Source organism: Eublepharis macularius, chromosome 10 (genome assembly GCF_028583425.1).
Source record: "Eublepharis macularius isolate TG4126 chromosome 10, MPM_Emac_v1.0, whole genome shotgun sequence".
Lineage (NCBI taxonomy): Eukaryota > Metazoa > Chordata > Lepidosauria > Squamata > Eublepharidae > Eublepharis > Eublepharis macularius.
In genome coordinates this window covers 10,622,955-10,649,106 of record NC_072799.1, presented here as the reverse complement: position 1 = coordinate 10,649,106, position 26,152 = coordinate 10,622,955, and the positions used below count along the sequence as shown (strand labels likewise).

General features: G+C 44.9%; 1 protein-coding gene across 1 annotated transcript in view; it reads left to right on the top strand.

Annotated features, from left to right (window-relative positions):
* The window catches only part of NPFFR2 (neuropeptide FF receptor 2), a 57,596-nt gene extending 35,884 nt beyond the window's left edge, over positions 1–21,712 (top strand). Inside the window, exons 2-4 of the mRNA XM_054990264.1 lie at positions 13,024–13,363; positions 16,416–16,515; positions 19,780–21,712. Of these exons, the coding sequence (XP_054846239.1) occupies positions 13,036–13,363; positions 16,416–16,515; positions 19,780–20,620 (1,269 nt within the window). The 5' untranslated portion in view covers positions 13,024–13,035 and the 3' untranslated portion in view covers positions 20,621–21,712. The remainder of the gene's footprint in view (positions 1–13,023; positions 13,364–16,415; positions 16,516–19,779) is intronic.
* The last annotated feature ends 4,440 nt before the right edge of the window (positions 21,713–26,152 follow it).

Below are 26,152 nucleotides of genomic sequence, written 5' to 3'. Positions count from 1 at the left end.
CCCCAAATCTCCAGGAATTTCCAAACCTGGACCTGGCAACCCTACACAGGGCGGGTAACAACATTGTTAAAATAAAATAACAGTAAGTATAGTATAAAATTAATAATGCAATGCAAAATACAGAATACGATTTAAAACCGTATCCAGCAGCAGCGAAGATATTTAAAAGCCACTACACCTCTTCAGAATTCGAAAAGGGTGGGGCATGCAGGTTACAGATGTTTCAAATAGACAGCGGATCAAAGGCTACAGCAGAGAGGCCGACCAGGTAGCCCGCCCAGACCTCAACCACTGCCATAGGCCTGGCGGAACATCTCCGTCTTACAGGCCCGGCAGAACTGCAGTAGTGACCCCTCCCCCCCTCCCTGCCTATTCAATGACTGCCTGCTCAAGCCAGACTAAAGGAAGTACTTCTTTACTTAAAGAGTATTTAATTTCTGGAATTCACTGCTACAGGATATAGTGGTATTTGTTCAGTTGGCTTCTTAGGGTGCCCTCTTCTCCATTTTTTCCAGCTCTGCAATTTCCTTTTAGAAATACAGTGACCCGTATTTCAAATGAGGCCATACCAGAGATCTATGCAAAAGCATTAATAATAACTGCACTTATATAATAATTGCACTTATATATGGCTTTTCTGGACAAATTAGTGCCCCACTCAGAGTGATGAACAAAGTCTGTGTTGTTATTATCCTCACAATATAGTTGGGGTGCTGGAGCGGAAAAGAATGGCTTAGCCAAGGCCATCTGCTGAGCTCATGGTAGCTGTGGGAGTCGAACCAGCAGAACCTAACCATTTAGTGCCCCACTCTGAGTGGTGAACAAAGTCAATGTTATTATTATCCCCACAATACAGCTGGGAACTGGGGCTGAGAGGAGTGGCTTACCCAAGGCGATCTGCTGAGCTCATGGCAGTAGTAGGAGTTGAACCAGCAGAGGGCTGATTCCCAGCCCAACCACTTAATCACTATGCTATTTCACTTCCTTTCCTAATACTCTCCAGTGCAGAGTTTGGTTTTTTCACCGTTATTGCATGCTGAGTCAACATTTTCATTAGACTCTCCACTACAACCCCAAGATCTTTTCCTGTCCCAGTCTCAGCCAGTTCAAACCCCATCAGCTTATATTTAAAGTTAGGACTTTTTGTTCCAGAGTGCCTTACCTTACACTTACCTACATTGAAATTTATTTGCTTCATTGTTGTACACTCACCCAATTTAAAGAAATTCTCCAGTTACTCACCATATCTGTTTACCCTATGGCATTGTTTATGGAAATGTTCTTGATACTGACTGTACTAATCTTACACTGTGTAATCTGCCTTGCGTCTCCATGAGAAAGGCAGACTATAAATGACATAAATAAAAATATATATAAAAAAATACTCTGCCTTGATACACCAACCTGAATAATTTGATATCATCCCCAAACTTGGCGGCTCCACTGCTTTAATAAGCAACTGGCTATCACTGTGGCTTGTGACACTGAATCTCCTAAATTACTTGTGTTACATGAAGATATGCTTTTTAAAGGTTGACCTGAACTTGCCATTGATCCAGGGTTTTTTTCAGTGGGAACACAGTGGAACGGAGTTCCGGCACCTCTTAAAAATGGTCACATGGCTGGTGGCCCTGCCCCCTGATCTCCAGACAGAGGGGAGTTTAGATTGCCCTCTGCGCCACAGTGTGGAGGGCAATCTAAACTCCCCTCTGTCTGGAGATCAGTGGGCAGGGCCACTGGCCATGTGACCATTTTCATCGAGGTCAATTTAAACTTTAAAAAACTCCCCCCTTGTTCCAGCTGACTCAAAGTAATGTCATTGTGCGGTCCTGAGTTCCACCACTGAGTTCCACCACCTGTTTTCCCTGAAAAAAGCCCTCCGCTGCTCTATTTTGTTGGGTCTCTATAAACTTTAGTTCATATACTTATATGTATGGCTCTGAGTTGTATGAATTCCTTCTTGTTCCAATTTCTCCCCTCAGTCTAGTTTGGGGTTATTGAGGGGATAAAGTGGAGGAGGAGAGAAATATGTACGCCGTGCTGAACTCCGTGGAGAAAGGATGGGATAAAAAATGTATTAAATGAATATATGAATCAGTCAAAAATTGCTCATTCACACACAGAACTAACTGTTCAACCCAAGTAATAAATATTTGCATGCAACCCACCCTTAAGTAACTGGTAAATGGCCACGAAGGCAGCCGCTGGGAACAAAGTACAGAGAAGGAAGTTCTCTGGGGCTGCAATCAAATTATCTTGACTTGGATGAAAAACACCCTGTTGCTTTCCTTCTATGGTAATTCAGTCTCTCTGCAATGTTCCTCAGCCTCTTTCTGGGAAGTTGCAATTAATAACAACATCGATCCATTTTTTCCTTTGGTTTCTGTAATTTTTTTGTTCAGATATGAGCCTTCAGTTCCTGTAGTGTGCTATTCATAGTTTCCAGTTTCTGCTTCAGAGAAATAATTAAGATGGTGGAATTTATTCCGTGCACTTAGAGCAATTACGTTTCCATCAAAGCCAAATGCCGTGGGGAGACTAAATACAAAGGAACTATGCCACTTCCCTCTCATTCTAGTGATTATGAGATCTGAAAGGCCTGGGTTTGAATCCCCACTCTGCCATGGAAGCTTGTTGAGTGACCTCGGACAAGTCACTCTCTCTCAGCCTAACCTACTTCACAGGGTTGTTGGGCAGATTAAAGGAGGAAGGGAGAACAATGTTACTTGTTTGGGGTCCCCATTGGATGAGAACGACTTGGGACCAGCATGCCTGAAGGACCACCTACTTCCTTACAAACCTGCTCAACTGCTACAGTCATCATCCAAAACCCTGGTTTGGATTCCCCTGCCTTCTGGAGGTAGAACCAGGAAGAGGGCCTTCTTGGTCATGACTAGAGATGGGCACGAAGAGAAAAACAAACAAACATGATGTTCGTTGTTTGTTGCCATCCACAAACAGGGACGCATGAACAACCACGAACATGGCCCTGTTCACGAACATGTTCGTGGTTGGCTGTTCGTGGGGGCTGGCAGGCTCTCCTCCAACCATCATCCAAGTCAAGATCCCTACTGCACCACTCCCAGAAACCTTACCTGAGCAGGCAGCAGGAAAGGTACCAATAATAAATAATAGCTTGGCCCAGAGCCTGGCAGCAGCCCTGGAACTTGAAGGGGTAGATCTCTATCCCACCACACACACAGAAAATTCAAGCTCCAATACACTCTCTCTATCAAAAAGCCAACAGCAGCTGTCTCTCCCTCTCCAAAGCTAGAGCTGGGAGCCCCCCTCCCCCCAGTCTTTGTTTCCTTGTAACAAATTTGGAGCTCCACAATTGAAAGGAAGACCTGCCTATCAAGCTAAATTGGGCTTAGATTGGGGTTTCCAGGGCAACAGCAGGAGTTCAGACAGAGTTCAGACAATCCCTGCCTAAGTTGCCAAGGGAATTGATTGCAGGTGCCAGAATGTCTGGCTTGATGAACAGCAAGACGAACAGCAATGAATGAGGCTTGCAAGGACCACCTGTTCATTTAGAATGGGGCCTCATGAACAGCTTGTTCTCAAACAGCAGATTTGGCTGTTCGTGGTGTTTTTTGTTCGTATTGCTGTTCGTGCCCATCTCTAGTCATGTCATCAAACCCCTGGAACTCTCTTCCCCAGAGTGACTAACTTGTCCCCTTCTGTTGCTGTCTTCCACCAGCGGGTGAAGATTTTTTGTTTTCTCCTATGTTCCCTAAGTGACCCCTCTTTCCTGCCCTGTTTTTTAATTGTTGTTTTTATGTATGTATCTTTTACTGCATGCCCTCACCTGGATAGCCCAGGTGAGCCTGATCTTATAAGATCTCAGAAGCTAAGCGGGGTTGGTCTTGGTTAGTAATTGGATGGGAGACCTCCAAGGAAGAGCAGAGTTACAGAGGCAGACAATGGCAAGCCAACTCTCTTAGTCTCTTATGGTGAAAATCCCAGCAGGGAGTTGTCATAAGCCAGCTATGACTTGACTGCACTTGCCAGTTTGGCTTAGTGGTTAAGAGCGGCAGGACTCTAATCTGGAGATCTGAGTTTTGTTTCTTGACTCCTCTGCTTGAAGCCAGCTGGTGACCTTGGGTCAGTCACAGCTCTCTCAGCCCCACCCACCTCACAGGGTGATTGTTGTGCAGATAATAACAAGACACTTTGTAAACTGCTCTGAGTGGGTGTTAAGTTGTCCTGAAGGGCAGTATATAAATTGAATGTTTCCATTTTATTGCCAGGTAATGTGTATCTTAACTGGGTTTTAATTCTTTGAATGACATGTTTTCATTTAATTTGAATCTATTAAAGATGTGCCTTTATGTATGTGTGTTTATGTGCATGTGTTTTTATCTGTTTGTCACCATGGTGGCCTTGATAAGGGCCGAAAGCATAAGTTCTGAGTGCAAGGAGAGGGGTCTTTGTTTGCCATTTCCTCATTCTCTTGCTCAGCCTGGATGCTTGAATAGAACATGCGTATTCTTTTTATTCATGTACTACCCTTTCTTATATATTTGACTGTTCAAAGACTGATCTCTAGAAACACACGGCACCTTTGTGTTCTTGCTATCTGATGTGTGGTAATGGGGAGGGCAGCAGATATGCTGGCCATCCTTGGAGCACAGTAGCTTGAAATTGTGAAGTTGTGATAGATCACTCCACACTAGCTGGTAGGAGCTGGTTGCTTGCCAGGCAGGCACAGCAACTAAGAATAGACAAGAGGGCTCCTCCGAGTCAGAAACAACCAATATCTAAGGGAAAACCTCAACGGTCAAAAGGAATAAATTGATATTATGCATTTTTAAAATTTTAAATATATATTTTTGAATTCAAAGTGCAAAGTGCACTTTGGATAGTCCAGGTGAGCTGTGTCCAAAGGCACAGCAACTAGGCAGAGCTTCTAAACGGCAGCTCAGGTACAGAGTGGTAGACATGCAACTCTGTTTAGCGGGAGATACTCTCAAAGTCGCTGGTTGCAGTAGGAGTTACCTATTTTATTTTTGGCACCCCTGAGGTACGAGGGGAAGGGAAGGCATCATCAAACAAAGACTTGAGACAGCTGCAGGATTTTCTAACTTCCCAGGGACCAACCCAAAGGTACTGAGAAAGTTTGTGAGTCCATTTCTTCATAGATGCTTTTGCAAAGGGTTTTTTTTTTTGCTGATAAAATCTCTCAAATATGTTCTGAGTTGGATGCTGCTTGCAATATAGCTCAGACAGAAGACAAGTCGAATGCATTGTTTGGTCTGTTTATGGACCGTTTCGACCCAGTTACCGTGATGAATGTCAACAGGATCTTAGAATCTGTAATGGCCACCACCTTTCCTCTGGATCCTTGCCCATCCTGGCTGAAATGTGACAATCACATTAATGAGCCCTTTGTGTCCATCCACAGCTTTATATCCCTTTCTTCCCCTCTATTTTATCCTCACAACAGCTCTTTTCTCTATCAGGGCCAAATTAAGGTACTGGCAGGCTCTAGGACAGCCCAGGCAAGCCCGATCTTGTCAGCTCTCAGAAGCTATGATGCATCACGATGTTCTTGATACGTCATTGCCTCTTGTGAGTCTCTCTGTACTGTAAGCTCTCGGAAGCTAAGCAGGGTTGGGCTTAGTTAGTAATTGGGTGGGAGACCTCCAAAGAAGACCAGGGTTGCAGAGGCAGGCAATGGCAAGCCACCTCTGTTAGTCTCTTGCCTTGAAAAGCCCACTAGGGGTCGCCATAAGTCAGCTATGTCTTGATGGCACTTTCTGTCACCAGGCTCTAGGTGCAATTTAAATGTTTCCCATTTGCTTTTACTTTCTTAACTATTGCCTATCTTTCGGGGGGGGGGGGAATCTTCCCTGTCCTTCAGCAACAGATTCATTGCAACATGCACCAAAGAAGACTTTGTCAATGTTCAACTGTGCATGACAAATATTTAGCTATTGTTGCTCTTCAGTTGCACAAATCCAATTCTGAAATCATTTACCTTGCAAGGTTTTGAAACGGGTACTGAGATGCTTCCAGAGGGGCATCCATGCAAATCTGTTGAAGTAACATTTTAAAGACTGGCAGATTTTTATTCCAGCAGAAATTTTCACGGTCTCGAGCCCATACCATCAGATACATGAAGTGGGTCCTCCAAAATGTTCAACAGCCAGAAGACAGGGTCATGAAATGCAGGAAGCACAGGATAAGATGTAATTGAGTAAAATTCAGATGTAATTTTTCAAAAGTGTAGGGACCATTCACGATGGGAATAATTGGCAATCATGTCATTTCTCTAGTATTGCTAAACTGGTTAGTTAGGTGGGTAGCCGTGTTGGTCTGCAGTAGAACAACAGGATTTGAGTACAGTGGCACCTTAGAGACCAAAAAGCTTTTGAGAGTCTCTCATATCTGAAGAAAGGAGCTTTTATTCTTGAAAGGTTACACCTGAAAATCTTGTTGATCTCTAAATTGCCGCGTGACTCAAATCCTGCTGTTAAACTGGTTGACCCTCATTATGGCTGAAAGATCCCGGGTCCTTGATCTACAGTGTCCCCCTTTGATGATCATTTTCTGGTGAATGGTGGATTTTAGATGAACAAAAGTGTGTCCTAAGAGATGGAACTGGTGATTCACTCTTAGGGGTGCCAGGCCCCTTGATTCCTCCGTTGGGAGACTGGGAGCCTGGAACTTACCCATTGGAGACTGCTGCCTTTCCCCCTGTACGCTCCAGACATGTGTGATGATGTCACTTCCAGGAAGTGATGTCATCATGCAGGTCAAAGGGTGGTCTGGGAGCACTCCCGCACTCGGCAAAGGGCTGAATCCCCCCATGGGCCCGATTTGGCCCGAAATGGGCCTGTTGCAGGGTGCGTGAGCATGCTGTGGTGGGGTGTGCCGTGCCGCCCAGGGCGCCCCGGGGCTGCTCTTTCATCTCCCTCTTTTTTGGGAGAGGAGCAATCTTGACCACCTCCTTCTCAACCTGGAGCTGGAATGCCTTTTATACCTCAGGCCACTCTCACCTCGAGTCACTCTCCTCCCATTGGCCTCCGGCTCGGGGGCCAGCTGTGCCCTGGGTACAGCAGGCCTGACAGCCTGGGCAGGGCTTCACCCTGGGGTTGCCAGGTCCTCTTACTCTCTGGGTGGGAGGTTGGAGATCTGGCTCCTGCCTTACGGGTATCCTCACGCATGCGCTTTGTATGTGCATGCATTCCCAGGGCAACGTGATGATGTCACATAATTGCGCAGGCCATGTGCCAACTTGGGAGTGCTCTCGTGCTCCCAGGATGGCATGATGGGCCCTGGAGCGTTCTTGCACTCCGCAGTGGGCTGGTTTTGGCCCATTTGGGGCTTAAACAGGCCCGTTTGGGGCCGAAATCACCTGCTGCAGAGTGTGGGAGTGCTGCAGGAGTGATGTGATGGGCCTTGGAGTGTTCCTGTGCTCTGCAGAGAGCTGATTTTGGCCTAATTTGAGCCAAATCGAGCCTGTTTAGGGCAGAAATTTGCCCACTGCAGCACCCAGGAGCACACCTCTGGAGGTGTTTTCCCACACCTTTTCCCCTGCCAGCCAGGTAAGTGAGGTGGGAGGGTGGAGGGTGGGACAGGGGGATCCCCCACCCCCAACGGGGGACTGTCAACCCAACTCCACCCTATAGCTGATTGATGCCATTATCTTTGCCACCCGCATTCCCACTGATGCTGCAGCTAGCTATGATGGCATGGGGCCCTTGGTGTCCTGGAAGCCCCCCAGGAAGTGTTGCAACGAGTGATGGCCTCCCGGGTGTGGGGAAGGGGTGATGCAGCAGCTGTGGGATGTTTCCTCAAATTTCCACTCCCCTGGGACAATTGGGAGCTGGGTGGGGCTGTGCATCGCAATTGATCCTGGCAGCCTCTGGTTGGTGAGTTGTAGTGGTGGGTGGGAGAGTCCAGAACTGGGAACAGCCCCAACCTCCAGACATACAGCAACTGATTATTGTGTCCATGCATTCAGGAAGCAGATATCTTGTTAAATGGGAAGGCCAATTGAAACCAGTGATTGAAATCATACCCTTTCTCGATTTAAAAACCTCAGATGTGGTTGATGAGTGAGACTGGCTGGACTTGCATCGGGACGAAGTCAATCAATCAAAATAGTTTATTGTCTATAGCCATAGGCCGTCAGAATTCACCAAACATTGACTAATAAACAATTAAAACCATTATCACAGTTTGTATAGGTTACTAAAATTAATTAAAACAATAAGTATGCTAAACTGTCCCAGGAGCCCGGGAGTTCGGGGCTACAGTGGCTGTTGGCAGAGCTGGGTTTGCACTCCCTCCTCTGCGGGGACCCGCTCGGTTTGGAATAGTGTCTGTCCACAAGGTTGGATCAGAACTACCCACCGAGACAAAGGTGTGAACTCCAGTTTTCAAATTAGTTTTCAGTCTCTTGATGTTTCTGCCTTCACCCTCTTTCACGACCGCCTCGGTGTTCTAGCAGCTGATTATGAAATTCAACACATTCCCCTGTCAAGAGTTTGCATTAAAAAAAACCATCTCCTCCTCCGTTACCAGACTGTAGGTATTTCTTGCATGATCCCATTTCCTTGCCAATTATGCTTCTTGCTTTCAACTTAATTAGCTAAGCTCTAGCAAGCTGTTTAGACATATGCGCCCAGCCAAAAGCAAAACAGCTGAATGAGGAGTGGGCAATAGGGAGGAGGGAGGAGACGGCTCCAAAGGAAGGCATGCAACTGCTGGTGGAAAGTGCCATCAAGTCATAGCTGACTTATGGTGACCCCCGAGGATTTTCAAGGCAAGAGATGTGCAGAGGTGGCTTGCCATTGCCTGCCTCTGAGTAGCGATCCTGGACTTCCTTGGTTGTTTCCCTCCCAAGTTTCCCTCCCAAGAGAACCAGTTTGGTGTAGTGGTTAAGAGCACAGGACTCGAATCTGGAGAGCCGGGTTTGATTCCCCACTCCTCCACTTGAAGCCAGCAGGGTGACCTTGGGCTAGTTACAGTTATTTATTTAATTGTTTGGTTTTTATGGGCTTTGGTTGCATTGCTTTCTGTTTTGAAGCCATGGTTGCTTGATATTTTATCTGTTCCTAGCAGCTTTGAAAGTTTCATAAGACAGGTTTTATCTTTGCATTTTGGAAATCCACGACAAGTTGCCAGTAATGTTCAGAATAATCTTTCCCGTGTTCAAGAGTTTAGATTCAACTTCCCACTTTTCCTTCCCTGAACTAGGGGCAGCATACCAAGCTGCCCTCAGACCAAATAACTGTAAATTACTCAAGCAGGAATCCTGTGCGCTCATGCCGTCCCCCAAGTGAGAGAGGGAGGGGGAGAAACATTTTAAGTGCATCTATCGACATTTAATAATTCCCTGTTTTTTTTTTATCAGCCGCTGTGTGTAAGACACATGATTTAATTTCTATCTGTCAGAAAGGTCCTATTTGCTAATTTGAATGGGTACTTTTGATAATCTGATGCTGGAAAACATTCAGGCTTTCTGAATATAGCCTGTATGACAACCATTATGTTAATTGGGCTTCAGCAATTTGGTTGAGAACATGGAACATCAACAAATCTGCAGTCTTTTGATATTTTATAAATAGGTTTGGAGCTAATATAGTTCGATGTGCACCTTCTGTTGGGAGGGTTTGTGTTTGTATTGATTTGTTCTCAAATTCTGCACGAAAATTGAGTTACAGTACTGCATGGATAAACTTCTGTGGCCAAACTTTGAGGAGGATAATCTGATTCCAGTCTCTTTCCAATATCTCTCCCTGCTTTGAAAATTAGGGCAGAAGATCTGCTAGCTGTCTGGTACAGTTGAAAGAATGGATATTGTTAAGAAATAAAAGGATATTGGAGTTAGAAGGTCACAATTTAAGATTCGGATGGCATGCCTATTTATGCTATGATAAAGTTAAAAGTTAGTGTGGGATTTTAAAAATCATTAGATGAGCCGTTTAGAATATAAACTTAGGTTGTGCCCAAGAACACCTTTGTGGATCTCAACACAGGAACCGTTTTTAGATGAGAAACGATAACCAAACACAAGTGATTAACGTATTGTGATATATCAGATTTTTTACAAGGCAAATTTAAAATAAAATTGAGAGAAGATTTAAAATTGCAAAGATATACTTATCATAGACTTTATCATAGAGTTTACCCTGGCAATTTTCACATGCACCTCTAAGCCTCGGGAAGATCGTGTGAAACTCACGGCACGAAGCATTTTCCTAGCACGATTTCCCAGCATGATCGCCTTTAACGGCACGATGATGTCAGAAATCATGCCATTAAACGGGATTGTGCTGGGAAATCGCGCTAGGAAGACGCTTCGTGCTGTGAGTTTTGCGCGCTCTTCTGCAGGCTTTGGGTGTGTAAAAACGGCCCCATTGAAGCTGCCATTTTCTCTGGAAAGAGTCCAGTAGCACCTTTAAGACTAACCAACTTTATTGTAGCATAAGCTTTTGATAACCACAGTTCTCTTCGTCAGATGCAATTTTCGTGCAGAATTCCGTGCACAGTTGGTACTCAAAGTTGACGCCTGCACAGTCTTGACCGCCATTCACAAGCCTTAGTGGGTGAAGAGAGAAAAGACGCCCTATTTGGGAGACTCAGAAGTCGTATCATGAATCTTATTTTGCCTCCCTCTAATTCTCCATAAATCATACACCCCATAATTATGGAAAAGGCTGGCATAACATACCCAAGTGCTTAGTAGGAGGAAGGAAGGATGCATTTAAAGATATCTACCAACGTATGAATCACCATCTCATCCCCAGCCACTATGTACCTTACCATTATCGCAGTATAGAAAAGAGTCCAGTAGCACCTTTAAGACTAACCAACTTTAGTGTAGCATAAGCTTTTGAGAACCACAGCTCTCTTCATCATCCGCATCTGACGAAGAGAACTGTGGTTCTCGAAAGCTTATGCTACAGTAAAGTTGGTTAGTCTTAAAGGTGCTACTGGACTCTTATTTTGCTGCTACAGACTAACACAGCTAACTTCTGGATCCATTTTCTCTGGAGGAATGGATCTCTTTCATCTGAAGATCAGTTGTAATTCAGGGAGCAGTCCAGGCTCAATATGGAGGCTGACAACCCTAAATGTGATGCAGTTTCTACGTGTTGACTTTATTTTTATTTTATAAATGGAGGAGGGGGCTCTAGAAGACATTTAGGATTGATTTGTAGATTGGAGTACTCAATGTACACACCTACGTCCATTCCAATATCTTTTTGCTTTTTTTTTTTTGCTTCAGTGCATGGGGTGTCTTTCCAATCCCCCTTGAAAATGGGCATGGCAGGGAGTAGAACTGAAAACTAGAACATTCAAGACACAGATCTGTGTATTGGGGTATAGTATATTTACTAGAGTAGGTGCAGCTATGATTGGATGAGCCATTTGTCCTTGGGACATCTATGGTCATCTTGCAGCATCCCTGTTTTGCTAAAATGGGAAGGGTAGACAATTCTAGGAATATATTCTCAAAGACGTATCTGAGGCCAATCTGCAGCAGACATCTTGTGTGATTAATGGTCAATTTAGGGCTCATACTGATGTTCATTCATAAAAAGCATATTGCAGGCTCCTGCAGCCTCACTTAGACTGGGGGCTATACAGGGAAAGGGGAAGGTTTTAACCCTTCAAAGGGAAAACATAGATGTTTTTAAAGGAGATGTCTTTTCTTGCTTAAGAGCTAATAACAAACGAGGAGTTAGGGGTTCAAATATCAACAGTGAGTGGGTGTTGAAAGGTTATTTATATTACATTTATTCAGGGGTCATTTCATAGAAAAAGAGCTGGAGGAACTCATTAGCATAACTCATTAGCATATGTCATGCCCCTTGACAGCGCCGGAAATGTGTCATGAGCATAACTGATTTGCATATGCCGCACCCCCTGACATCACCTATCCTGGCTATTTTGGACCCAATCCTGGCCATTCAGGGCTGAAATTGGGCCCAAAATGGCAAAAAGGGGCTGAAAATGGCCAAAAAGCGGCCCAAAATGGTCAGGATCAGGCCACTGCTGAGAGGGAGAGTGATCCACCACCCGTCAGAGGCCCGATCCGGGCTGTTTCAGCCCCAATCCAAGCTGAAACGGGCCCAAAATGGCCGAGAGTCAGATGGGCGGGGCCACCTGTCATGTGACCTCTTTGGGGAACTACCAGAACTGTTCCTGCGTGTTTCCCCCTCAAAATGAGCCCTGCATTTATTTACCAGGGCATTTTTATGCCACATTTCTCCACAAAGCAGCATAGGGAAACGTCCCAAAATATTTTGTTTGTTCTGCAGTTCTTTTAAAAAATCAATTACCTTAAGAGCCAGTTTGGTGTAGTGGGTTAAGAGCAGCAGGACTCTAGACTGGAGAACTGGGTTTGATTCCCCACTCCTCCCATGAAGCCAGCCAAGTGACCTTGGGCAAGTCACAGCTTCCTGGAGTTCTCTCAGCCCCACCCACCTCACAGGGTGATTGTTGTGGGGATAATAAAAACACACTAGCCCAAGGTCACCCAGCTGGCATCAAGCAGAGGAGGGGGGAATCAAACCTGGCTCTCCAGATTAGAGTCCTGCCGCTCTTAAGTGACCAACCCAAGGTCACTCAGCTGGCTTCAAGTGAAGGAGTGGGTAATCCAACCCGGCTCTCCAGATTAGAGTCCTGCTCTCTTAACCACTACCCCAAACTCGCTCCCATGCCAGCTGCCATGCCCATAAAATACCTTATCTCATTGGCCCTGTTCCAGTTTGGCTTTCAGCCCCTGTTTCTCTTCTAACCAAATTCACCCAGTGCGGTCTTTTAAAGGCTTTTCTCCTACTCAGCCTGGTCTTTTATTCCCACTACAGAAGTTTTGCTGTCTGTCGGTCTTTTGCACCCTGAGCTGTTGAAATCAAAACATTCAGGAATGTCATGACATCACAGCAACTCAGCCAATGAGAGAGCAGAGGAGGGGCTAACAGAAAGCCTAGCGGGCAATGCTTTGTATTGATTCTGCTATATGATAACCTGTCTCGTGTCATTCCTCTTTTTTTCTACTGTAAGGAACAATTTACCATGGATACAGACATTGACCCCAATTCTTCAACCTCTTCACCATCCATGAGAAATTGCAGCGGGCAGAACCACACCTGCAACATGGAGAGCAACGTAGCCTATGTGGATTTTTACCTCCACCAGCCTCTCATCGCTGCAGTCTTCATCATCTCCTACCTCCTCATCTTCCTCCTGTGCATGATTGGCAATGGAGTGGTTTGTTTCATCGTGCTGCGGAGCAAGCACATGCGCACTGTCACCAACCTCTTCATCTTGAACCTCGCCGTCAGTGATTTGCTAGTCGGGATATTTTGCATGCCCACCACGTTGCTGGATAATATCATCTCTGGTAAGTTTTGTCTCCATCCTTGCAGTTTGAAAACAAGCACATTTTGAGGTTGCAGAAAATGTTGAAGAGGAGCCACCTTTATTTATTGGGAGCTTTTTGACACCACTGTTCTGCAATCTTAGGGTGGTTAACCACATATTTTTGAAAGAAAAACATTTGCAAAATAGGTAAGAACTTGGCCCGCCCACCACCAACGTAAGTCCCATATCATCTCAAGAAAATAAATGTTTACAGCTACATACAGAGCTCACATCAGTATCACCATGACAGACAGTGTAGAATAGTGGTCAGAGTAGGATCAGGGAGGTCCAAAAGAGGGGGGGGGAACTTAACTCAAGCAAAATTGAATTAAGAACCAAGAAAGTTTTTATATTATCCTGTAATAAATACATGTATTTTTTTGCAGATTGATATATATTTATGTTTTGCATTCAGTAATTTTAATATTTGGCCCCGTGATTGGGATTTCTTTAACCACATCCCCATTCTGCCATAGAAGCTTGCTGGGGGACTTTTCGCCAGTCATTCTGTTGTAGCCTAACCAGGGCTTTTTTCCTGGGAAAAAAGATGGTGGAACTCAGTGGGTTGCCCTCGGAGAAAATGGTCACATGGCTGGTAGCCCCGCCCCCTGATCTCCAGACAGAGGGGAGTTTAGATAGTGCTCCGCGCTGCTCCAGCAGCGCAGAGGGCAATCTAACCTCCCCTCTGTCTGGAGCTCAGGAGGCGGGGCCACCAGCCATGTGACCATTTTCAAGAGGTGCCGGAACTCCATTCCACCGCGTTCCCACTGAAAAAAAGCCCTGAGCCTAACCTACCTCATGGTTGTGAGGATAAAATGAAGGAAAGAAGAACAATGTAACCTGCATTGGGTCCCCACTGGGGAATACAGTGGGGTAGCAATAAAATTAATGAATAAATAACATAAAAAGGTCTCCTGAAAACCCACATCTCGGAGGTATTCCTTAAGGCCAGAAAGGTCAATGTTTGGCTAATTTCTTCAGGGCCCCATTCCACAGCTGAGGAGCTGCCTCAGAAAATGCTAACCAGACGCTTTGCGCAACATGAGGGAATTGAGAAAAGATATTCCTGAGCAGTTCTGAGTACAAGGACTGAAACGTCTTTTCAAAATGCTTAGCAGGCCTCCTGAAATTCCTTGAGATCAGGAAAGATTCCTGAGCTTGGACGATCCAGTCTCCTCAGCGCTGATCCCTGCTGCCGTGTATGTTCTAACCTCTGCTTTGTGTATGCATAAAGTGGCTGTCACGACCGCTCTCTTTTAATTGTGTGGTTAAATACAGTGTGTCTTTAACTCTCTTGTTATCTCTCTCTCTCTCTCTCTCTCGCACTGAGAGAGAGAGAGCTTTAAGGCTCCTTTGTTGAAATATGTAGTCCTGAGGATGAGACGGTTGTATGGGAATAGCATATGACTCTAGGTTTAACAATCAGCAAAATAAAACTTCATTTGTACAGTTGCCAGTTGAAGTCAGCAGTCTTCAGAGTCTGGAAAAGCAGTCATTGGATTAGAATCCCGTGTAGTGCCGTGGAAAGCATTAAGATTCGAAGAAGGAAGTAGAATACTTATAGGGGACATATTAGAGACTAGAGGGAGTCAAATTCTAATATTGTCCAAGCATTATAAGAGTGTGAGAGGAAGAAGCTGACACAAAACTGACTTTAAAATCCTGGTTTCAGGATGGCAACTTTTCTTCAGCAAATAAAACGGTATGTTAATAACTTTGGACTGAGGTGTCACAATCCTTTATTTCAAATCCTCCTTCCTCTTCAGAATGTATTTTGTTCTATATTTTATTTTGCTCGGCTAGTCTCTCCCTTTTTAACTCAGGTTTCTGCAGCCAGCGTAGCATGGGTTGGCAGCACTTGGGGCAACTCCCGGCAGGAGGTGGCGCCCCAGCACCACACATGCGTACGATTATGTCACTTCATCATGCAGGGCGCAGCTGTCCCCCGGGAGCTCTCCCATGATTCAGGCCACTTGTCTCCCAGTCCCTTACCAGGCAGCCCTCCATGGCAGCTGCCCATGCTGCTGCCGCCAGCTCGCCACACTCCTCGGCTGCAGGACAGCCAGGACAGCTTAGTGCCCAGTGAGCCGGCTGCCCCGTTGGCATGGCAGGAGGTCAGGGCACTGCAGGCGGCCTCCCGTGGACGCAGTGCAGGCTCTCTTCAGCATGACGCCTCCTAAAACATATGCGCCTGGGGCGGCCACCCCTCTGATCCCCCCACACTATGCCACTGGGTTTCTGTCAGCTTCTTCCCCTCACACTCTCATGATACTCTGGCAATATTAGGATTTGGTTCCCTCTAGTCTTGAATATGTCCTCTATTTGTATTCTACTTTCCTCTTAGAATCTTAATGCTTTCCACAGTGAGATTCTAATCCAAAGACTGTTTTTCCAGGCTCTAAGGATGGCTGACTTCCTCAACCGTTCACTGCATATTATCTCTCCGCACACATCTTAGCTCCGTCCATACACTCTCAGGGCCAAGCTACACATGACGAATGACACTTGAAAGGCAAGTGGATTGAGTGGAGGGCAAGTGAACAGGGAGAAATACACTTGCCATTCAAGTGTCATTCGTCACGTGTAGCTTGGCCCTAAGTCACCAACCAGTCACCTCGCTCACTCATCCCCGTCTTGTTCTTCCACAACTTACCAAGCATTTAAAGAAACACAATATTAAACATTTAAATAATTATAGTGGCAGATGGAGATGTAATAAGTGAGGGAAGATGAATCCTTCCTCTGTTGTATGCACCAACTTTTCAGGTGCTTTCTCCCTCTTCCTCTCTCTCCCCCGGAGCTGGGAGAAAACATGACATCTGGGTGACAGAGTACAAGGAGGGGCAGAGAGAAAAGGGAAAGGGTTCAGTCCCTCTCATGTATGTTCCTGTCAATATTTAAATCAAATTCCCCTCCCCTGTTCCTTTATTTTTACCCGAATGGGAAAGATACATGGATGCAACAATCATTACTGGCCCCATCTTTTCTATTCCTTACCACTGAGAAGGCATACTTTTTTTTCTGTTCTCCAGGCTGGCCCTTTGGGAATACTGTCTGCAAGATGAATGGGATGATCCAGGGAATTTCCGTCTCTGCTTCTGTCTTCACTCTGGTTGCGATTGCAGTTGACAGGTGGGAATCTATCAAAGCCTGTGAGGGAGGATGCTGAATACAATACAGTCTGTTATTTCCAAGATGGCATTTGTTACTATCCTTCTTAAAGTCTGCCATTGTAGCATGATGTGGCAACACCGGAAAAGGGTCTTACATAGCCAGGAAGAGACTCACAATTATGAGATCTGAGAGCTAGTGTCTCAGTGCAGGAACACTCTACTTATTCCTGATTTTTTTGGCATTCAATCCCCAAGCACTAGAATCGGTTTGGGAATGGTTCTTCTGCACTTCTGCCCCCCTCTTTGCATTTTTACAATTGTAGAGCTGGTTTATTGAGTTCTGCACGTGCCTCACAGCCAAGTGGATCTGATCAAGTGGAGCCAAGTGGATCTGATCAAGAGGAGAGCAAGTGCATGGCGAGTGAACAGGGAGGAATAAACGTGAGTCTGTTCACTTGCCAGGCAAGTGTCATTCATCACTTGTAGCTTGGCTCTTAAATAATCAGGATTTTCAAATGAGGGTTCTATTGTTATCAGTGACATCATGTATGATGTCATAGCAACCCCCCATTTTTTCACGTGCTTATAACGTTGAACCAATATAAGGACTGAATTTTTTAAAAAAATGATTGAAAATGAGCAAGGGGGAAGTCTTTGCATGGAGAATTCTAAAAGGTGAGCAGGTCTGCCACCCATACATAAGGTCCTCCATCATGGTCCAATGGTGACCCCACCCCTGCCCAGGCTGACCCAGAGCCAGGAGGCAAAGGCTGACCCTGGTGGGGCAAACCAACCTCAATTGGCAGTGGCTGTGTGCATTTTCTGGTGCTAGAAGTGGCCATTCTCCTTTCCCTAGGCCCCCAAGGCTTTTGCAGTTCTTTACAACACCCATCATTTTCATAGCATTTTATCAACCTGCCATTGTAACAATACATGCAGCAGATTTTCTGAATTCCCATCTTTCCTTTATTTTAAAAAGCAAGCCTCTAGCCCCTTCCTTTGCAGAGATGTAAAGAAAAAGGCATATCTCCACAATGGAATGGGATAGAGACTTACTTTTTTCTCATGAAAGCTGGGAATTCAGAGAATCTGCTGTCTGTATTGTTACAATGGTATGTGTTCTGAAAATGACAATAAAAAGATAGAAAGCAAAACCAGACGGGGGAAAAGAAGGGGGGGAAGTGGTTCGATAATGATGAATGTCCAAACCATCAAAAAGTGGGTTGGGGTGGGTGGGAGAGGGCAGGACAAGCAAAACCAAAAGAAATATTACATACAAGGAAAAAAAAACACTCAAAACCGGCTTCCAGAAGAACATCAGAGTAAAATAGGTCTCAAAAGAAATGGAAAAAAACAAAAACCCAAAGCAAAAACTAAAGGCAAAAAATTGTGCATGATAATCAGGGGGCAAATTGAAGCTGTGTAGGGCCAGAACTTATGGAAAATCCCACGCAGAAAAACCTTATTGGGAAGAGGTCGGAATGAATAGCCTTCCTTCGTCAAGAGCTAGAGACCCTTTTAGAGTACAAATTTAATGGAAACAGATGTACCAGAATCCATAGCTCATGAAAAATTCTCCATGGAAATTTGGGAATTGCAAAATCATATCAATACTATAGTATTAATGCTTTACTTGGCTGGAGCCATATTGTTTTACTCAGCACAGGACATCTTCATTCATGTCTGTTTCTGTTCCACGAGGATCTTTCTCCCTTTGAGAGCTCACATGTGCTTGCCGGGTCTCAGCGTGAAATGAAAACATTTGTCTCTGAAAAATGACCCCAAACTGCTGATGCGTTGGTATGAATTCTTTGAATTGTGTGGATGTGTGTGTGAAGGTTTCATCAGGACAGTTGGAGCAGGCACCAAGAGAAGAAGATGCAGAAGATTTTGTGTGTTTGTGTGTGTGAGAGTGTGAAGTGCTGTCAAGTCACAGCCAAATTATGGCAATCCCACAGTGTTTTCAAGGCAAGAGATGAGCAAAGTTGATTTGCCATTGCCTTCCTCTGCATAGCAACTCTTGGTGGTCTCCCATCCAAGTATTAGCCATGGCTGATCCTGCTTAGCTTCCGAGATCTGACAGGATTGGACTACCTTGGGCCACCCAAGTCAGGGCACAATAAATTTAACCCTATGTGAAAACACAAACTTATCCATAGATTTTTCCCTCCTTTGCATGCACCTGTTTTGTGAAAATACATTCTCCGCATTGATTACCTTGTATATTTGGAGACAGATTAAAATGGTCTTCCTTGTTGCCGTTCTATTTTGTTTTTAAAATGCCTTAACAATTCAACTGTAATGTTGAAATCATTAATTGATCTTTAAACGGTTAAAAAATGAACAGCTTGCTCTTTATACAGTCTGCCTGATGGGTGCTGAGGAAAATGCGCAGCCGCTTGTAGTCCTGTTATAGGAACAGGGGTCATTTCGTAGAAAAAGAGCTGGAAGAACTCATTAGCATAACTCGTTAGCATATGCCACACCCCCGACATCACCTATCCTGGCTGTTTTGGACCCAATCCTGGCCATTCAGGGCCGAAACTGGGCCCAGAATGGCAAAAAGGGGCTGAAAATGGCCGAAAAGGGGCCCAAAATGGTTAGGATCGGGCCGCTGCTGTGTTCAAAGATGCCTGTATTGGGAAATCCTCCAAGACATCCAACAAGATGGGACATCTGGGACCTTATGGAGTTATATTTTGTATAGATATTTATTGTATTTAATATATTTAGGAAATAGTATTATTTATTCACTACAAGCACTTTGCATCTTAAAAAGAAATAATAAAAACCAAAAAATATTTATTTAAATAATTGTCTATTTGATTGTTGAGACTGATCTTTCACGGAGGATTTGGATTGCCACTTTGGGGTCAGGAAGGAATTTTATTCTAAGCCAGACTGGCTAGGGATCCTGGAGGATTTTTGCCTTTCTCTGGGCATAGAGAAGTGGTCACTGGGAGAGTGAGGAGTGAAGGTGGCTGAGAATTTCCTACATTGTGTAGGAGGTTGGACTAGATGACCCGTGGGGTTCCTTCCAGCTCTGGGTTTCTATGCTTTGCATGCCAAACATCCCATTTTCAACCCCTGGCATATCCATTTAAAAGGATTAGGCAGTAGGTGATGTCAAAGACCTCGACCTAAGACCCCGGAGAGCCGCTGCCAATCAGATTAGACAATAGTGATCTTGATAGACCAACTGTCTTCTCAGTAAGCAGCTTCATGTGTTCAAAACCTGAAATGTATCTATTTAACACGAGCGTGTATTCTGCCTTCACTGCAGGTTCCGTTCCATCGTTTATCCATTTAAGCAAAAGCTCACCATATCGACGGCCATCGTCATCATCATCGTCATCTGGGTTTTGGCTGTTGCCATTATGTGCCCATCTGCTGTGATGTTGAAGGTGGAGGAGGAAAAGCATTTCAGGGTGATCCTTGGTGACGGCGACAAAACCAGCCCGATATACTGGTGCCGGGAAGACTGGCCTAACCAGGACATGAGAAAGATCTATACAACGGTCCTCTTTGCCAACATCTACTTGGCTCCCCTTTCTCTCATTGTCATCATGTACGCTCGGATAGGGATCACTCTCTTCAACACGGCTGTCCCCAGCTCCGGGAAGCAGGGCCACGAACGCCACTCGGTTTACAAAAAGAAGCAGAAGGTCATCAAGATGCTCATCGTCGTGGCCTTGCTTTTCATCCTCTCGTGGCTGCCTTTGTGGACCTTGGCGATGCTGTCGGACTACGCCGACCTGACCGAAGACCAGTTGCAAGTCATCAATATCTACGTCTACCCTTTTGCTCATTGGTTGGCCTTCTTCAACAGCAGTGTCAACCCCATCATCTATGGGTTCTTCAATGAGAACTTCCGGAGAGGTTTCCAGGCAGCCTTCAGGTTTCAGCTTTGCTCGGGGGATGTGATGCCCCGGGAGATCTATTCCCAGCGGGGACAAAGCAATGCCATTTTACCAGCAGCTGTTCCCCAACAAATGGCTCAGCATCTGACATCCGCAGGAAGACAAGCTCAGAAAGGAAACTGGATGGACAAAACGCAAGTGTTGATGCTGGAAGATCTAGAAAAGGCAGCAAATAACAATGGGCTTAAAACAGACTTGCTATAAACTACCTCATCCTTTTTAGTTTGGTGTCCAGTCTTGACAATTATCTTGCTATTCAAGCCCGACCTGGCAAAAATCAGTAGCTGTTTTGGGACTTTGCTGCTTGGCCTTTTTGTAAAATATTTGGTTGTCTTGGAAAATATAGGACAGTCTGTTCTTGAATCAGGAATGATTCTATTGCAGAAGACAGCCGAAGCGGCTGTCGAAGTCTTGCTCTCAGGTAGGCTCTGGATCCTATTTAGAGACAGTTGATCGCAAAAAATTATAATGTAAATAACAGAAATGCTTCAACCACCATTTTAATTGAAACAATAACTTTTCAGACTTGGAAGTCCTTCCAGTAGAAAAAGCATCCAACCGTGTTCTAGAAACTAGTAAGAATTTTTACATTTAAAATTCTTTCCTTCCCTTATAAAGCAAATATGACCTTCAATAGAATCGTTTTATTGGGTGCATTCCTAAAACAGTCACCTGATCTGAAACTCAGCTGTATTCCTGAAGAAGACAGATGTGGAAAAATTGAACTTCATAATTTTGATCCCTCTTTGTTTTGTCGGTTATACATGCACCTGTGTTTTATTCGCTGACATTCTAGAACAGGGGTTCCCAACCTTTATGAGCCTGCCGGAACCTTTGGAATTTTGAGACATGGTGATGGGTGCAACAACAAAATGGCTGCCATGGGAGGTGGAACCAATCACAAAATGGCTGCCACAAAACATGGAGGCCACCACAAAATGGCTCCCATAAGAGACAGAGCCAATCACAAAATGTCAGCAAGTGAGTTCATGCATAGCTCTAATAGTAACTCTTAACATTTCAGGCAGAAGCTCTGTTTAACAGGATGCCTTGTAAAATGTACATATTGTTTAAAAATATTTTCTTGCATACACAAAGTTTACCTTCAGTTATGCAACAAAGATCCTTGTGCTGTGGTGGCAGCTGCTGCCAAGCAATGTTTTTAAAAATCTCCCCAGCCCCTCAGATCTCCAATGGCAAAAGTCCCACTTAGCCCCACCCACTCTCTAAAAAAAAACCTGGTGGGAGTTGTAGTGCCCAGCGGCGCCATGTTGGGGACTCCTGTCCTAGGGGATGAGAATGGACAAAAATAAAATCTGGTTTTTGAAATAGCATTAAGTTCTATTCGTTAAAGTGTACCTTGTTTGCTTATATCACTCAATGTTTGGCTAAAGCCTCTTGGATGAGTACAGAGTATGAGTTGGGCTAATATCTGCTTTGGAGAAGGATAGCACATGGGAGAAGCAAGATTGTCCTTCCTGTTTTCATTCTTCATGTACATGTAGAACTTCTTCCCTCACGTGATTGCAGGAAAGATGCTCTAGCTGTTGTTTAACCATGTATTTATTTGCTTCGAAATGTATCTGCTGCCTCTTCAAAGACCTGGTTGAAGTGGCTTACAACTACAACAGTAAACAAAACAAGCCATAAAGATGAGCCGAGGACAGCCTAAAATGATAGCCATAAAACCGTCTTCAGGCTTAGAAGCAGACCATAAAAACAGCTGAGAAAAATGGAACCCTTTAGCCAATTGTAGGCCAATCCCTCTCACTGTCTCCACTTAAGCTACCTAACAGGATCATTATAAAGTTTAAACAGGGGAGAAAGAAATTAGGTAAATTGTAGGTCTCTTAGAGGAAGAGTGGAATAGAACTGCAGTAGGTAGATTCTGACTCCAGTTAAAATAGCACCGTGGAGAAAATTAGGTGTGAGAAAAGACGAGGCAATGATAAGGTTCATTTCTCACAAGGAGAAACTAGATATAAATGGGAATATTCCAATTAAAGAAGCTATAAATGGGAATACTCCAATTAAAACAGCTAGCGTTTGCAACTTGGTCTTATTGCTAACCGTGACAGAGGATGTGCTTTGCCTGTATACCAGCGTCGGTTCTTGGCATCTCACAGCAAAGGATTTGTGGTAGCAGAGTTGCCCAAGATACCTGTCCATGATTGTAGAGATCTGATGTCTGTATAAGATAGATCCTCCTAAAATATAAATTGTTAGTGCCTCGTTGACACACAGCTCTTACAAGTTACCTCCCCAGCAGCCAGCTAAAATTTGGTACACATATAGTCCAAGCAGGGCAGGATCTAGGGTTGCCAGCGCCCGGTGCAACCCTTGGCCGGCCCTTTGCGTGCACACGCTGTGCGTGCACACTCCTAGCACTGCATGATGACATCACTTCCGTGACATCATCACGCAGGAGCGGGAGGCGTGCCATCCGCATGGCAAGCCGGCTGCCCAAGCGCCGCCCAAGCGCCCGGTGCACCGCAGGCATGCGCTGGGGCGGCCAGCTGAGCGCAGGGCTAGGAGGCCCTCCATGCAGTTTGCCTGCCCCGCTGCCAGCTGCCCCAGCACACGGTGTGCCGCGGAGCTGGCAGAGGCGGTGCATGCGTGCATGCGCTGGGGCGGCTGGCTTGCTGCATGGCTGGCTGAGCACAGGGCTAGGAGGTCCTACATGCACGGCAAGCCAGCCGCCCCATTGGTGGGACAGGTGAGGGCCTCCCAACCCTGCACTCAGCCTCTCGCACAGCAAGCCCTCTTTGGTGGCGCCGGGGGCAGGCTACCCCCCCTGCCCGCCCTGGATCTGACCCTGAGTCTAAGACGCTCTGATCATTATAGATACTGCAACATGGCACATTTGGGCCTCTTTCCCTTGGAACACGGGTACATTAGATCTGTCTCCATTATAAGGCATGGGCAAGGCAGAACGTAGCATGGTGAACAATTTGAACCCTGAGTTTGGGTTGTGGAGGAGCCAGCAGTGAGGCCAGAGCTGTAATTCTGAAAACGGAACCAATCAGTGTATCGGACTTCTCTTTTCAGATGTTTTAACACTCCTTGCATAGGAGATGGTGGATCAAGAAGCAGCTTAGTACATACTGAGATACTAGCAGCATGCAAGGGGTGTGTGTGCCTGTTCGTGTACACACACTATCTTTGATTAGTCCATTCGTCAGCCCATTACAGACAACTCTTAGGAAAAGCTGTATAACTGGCACTACTTTGTTCTTATGTAACATTTGGAAGGTGTGTTTGAATGTCCCTTGTGTCTTTTTTGCTTTTAATTGTGGGGTTGTCTTTTCTTTTTAAGCACTCTCCTGCTATGCTGTAGCTTAGCTCTGTGGTGAAATGGTGCTGCAAATTCCATTTGCAAACCTCGCATTTCAGTTCTGAAATTCAGTCGGGCACAAACTGCTTAAAATAATACGTGAAACCTCACCACTTATTTTTAAGACACAATCCTATGCTGATTTACTCCAAACCCACTGAAGCTACTGTTTTAAATTTATTTACATTATTTATAGTCCGCTCTTCTTGCTGAGACTCAAGGCGGATTACAGAGTATAAGTCAATAACATCAGCAGCGGGGCATTCCGTAAATGATAGTTGAAGTGTGCATATTACTCCCATTCTGCAGTTCTTGCAATATAAACTGCTACATTAGCAGGCAACTTTCTCTTGGAAATGAAGCTTTACATTTGCCTCCAGACTAGAGGTGGGCAGAACGGTGAAAAAAAATGCTTGGTTTGTGGTTCGTGGCTTTTCATGAACCAGGAACCAGGAACTTTAACGAACTGGGGCAAGTTTGTGAACCAGTTTGTGGTTCCTGGTTCGTGGGGTTTAAATGCCCCTTTCCCTGTCGCTTTGCAGTGGCAGAGAAAGGGGCATTTAAACCGCCAGATCAGCTACTTGTTGGGAGATCTCCAACAAGCAGCTGATCATTTAAACAACTGGGCTTGACTGGCCTGGCCAGCCAAGCCTCACCCGCTCTTTAAATGGCCATTTACCCGCCACTCTAAGCAGCGGGGAAATGGTCATTTAAACCGCGGTTGGGGCTTAGCTGGCCGGGGAACTCCTGGGCTGGCTGTTTAAATGATCAGTTGCTTGTTGGGGAAATCCCAGACAAGCAGCTGATCTGGGGGTTTAAATGCCCCTTTCCTTGCCATTTTGCAGTGGCAGGGAAAGGGGCATTGGACTTCAACACGAACCATGAACCAGTGCAAGTTCGTGGATGTTCGTGAAAATGGGCTTCCACGAACCACTGGTTCGCAAACCATGAACCGCCCTAGTTCGTGGTTCTTTTTAGTTCGTATTCTGGTTCATGCCCATCTCTACTTCAGACCCCACAGTCAGTCTTTAGGGGTGTTTAATCATCCACCCTTCCATTAGCAATAGCCTTTGAGGTTAATTTTCCCAATAGGCTGTATTAATGCTATTCAACGTCCCGCAAAAATAGCAATTTGCATTGTCTTGGCTTCTGCCCAGATCATTATCTCTGCAGGCCAGTTCCTTCAGATTTGAGCTGCCTGAACCAGCATGCAGTGTGGAGTTTCAAAGCTCCTAGATATTTGTACGAGTTCTCCCTTTCCAGGTGTGTTTTCTGGGTTTTGTGTACGTGTCTTCTGAAGTGTTGTTTTGGAACGCATCCACCGTTTTGAGATTTATTCTTTAAAAAGGACAGACAGTCCGAGAAATTAGAGGAACACTTTTCATGTTTTGCTTTTGTTTGACTGGTCTTTGTATAGAAACCCATTTGAAAAATATCCAAAGTTCATCTAACGACAGAGTCTGTGCTTCTGGTGCAGGCTAACAAATCCACCCATCTCAAAAAGGACGTCAGAGAGTTGCAAAAGGCACTGAATAGAGCAATCAAAGGTTTGGAGCCAAGTTGAAAGTGCTCAGTGCTTTTTAGTTTTGGAAAAAAAGCAGCCGAGTTACATGCTTGCTTCTGTGTTTATTTTCAGCACCGTTTTTCATTTCCAAATGCAGCCTCAGAGATTGCTTTATGAAAGAGAAGAATGAGGGGGAGTTAATTCTCTTCTCCCTTGATATGTTGTTGTTGTTCTTATTATTATTCCATCTTTCTCACTAAGACTTAAGGCAGACTGCAAGTATGATTTAAAAAAAAAAACTTTCCTGTCATCTGTAAGTGGATTACAAAATATGATAACAACATTTGAATCTAACAGCAAAGATTCCCAGTAAGACAAAATCATACAGTTGGGCTGGGATTGTAGAACGGGGAAAAAGCAAATAAGAATAATGCATCCAAACATATATGTTTAAGGAAATGTGTTTCCTGCAATCAGTGTAGGAAAAATAGTACCCCTAATAACAGTTGCCTGCCAAGCTTATGCCACAACTTTGCTCCCTCTAAAATTATTCCCTCCTGAACAATTCCATTTTGCATGTTGTGTGAAACAATAGAAGCATAGGAGCTTTCCTAATAGCTTCTGGCAGGCCATTCCACAATGTAGAAACCACCACAGAGAATGCACGTGAATGTATTCTCTTTTTTCTTCTTCTTCATCATGAGAACATGATAGACATTATTGAGGGATGGGGAATTAAAACATCAAGTCAAAAGCTAAAAACAGCCAGGTCAGACACAAAAATCTGTGGTTCTACTGGGACCCTTTTGGACAAATAACTTTTTACCATTCCCCAGAAAGAGGAAAAAATACCAGGACTAGAGATGGGCACGAACCGAATACGAACCAAAACTCATGA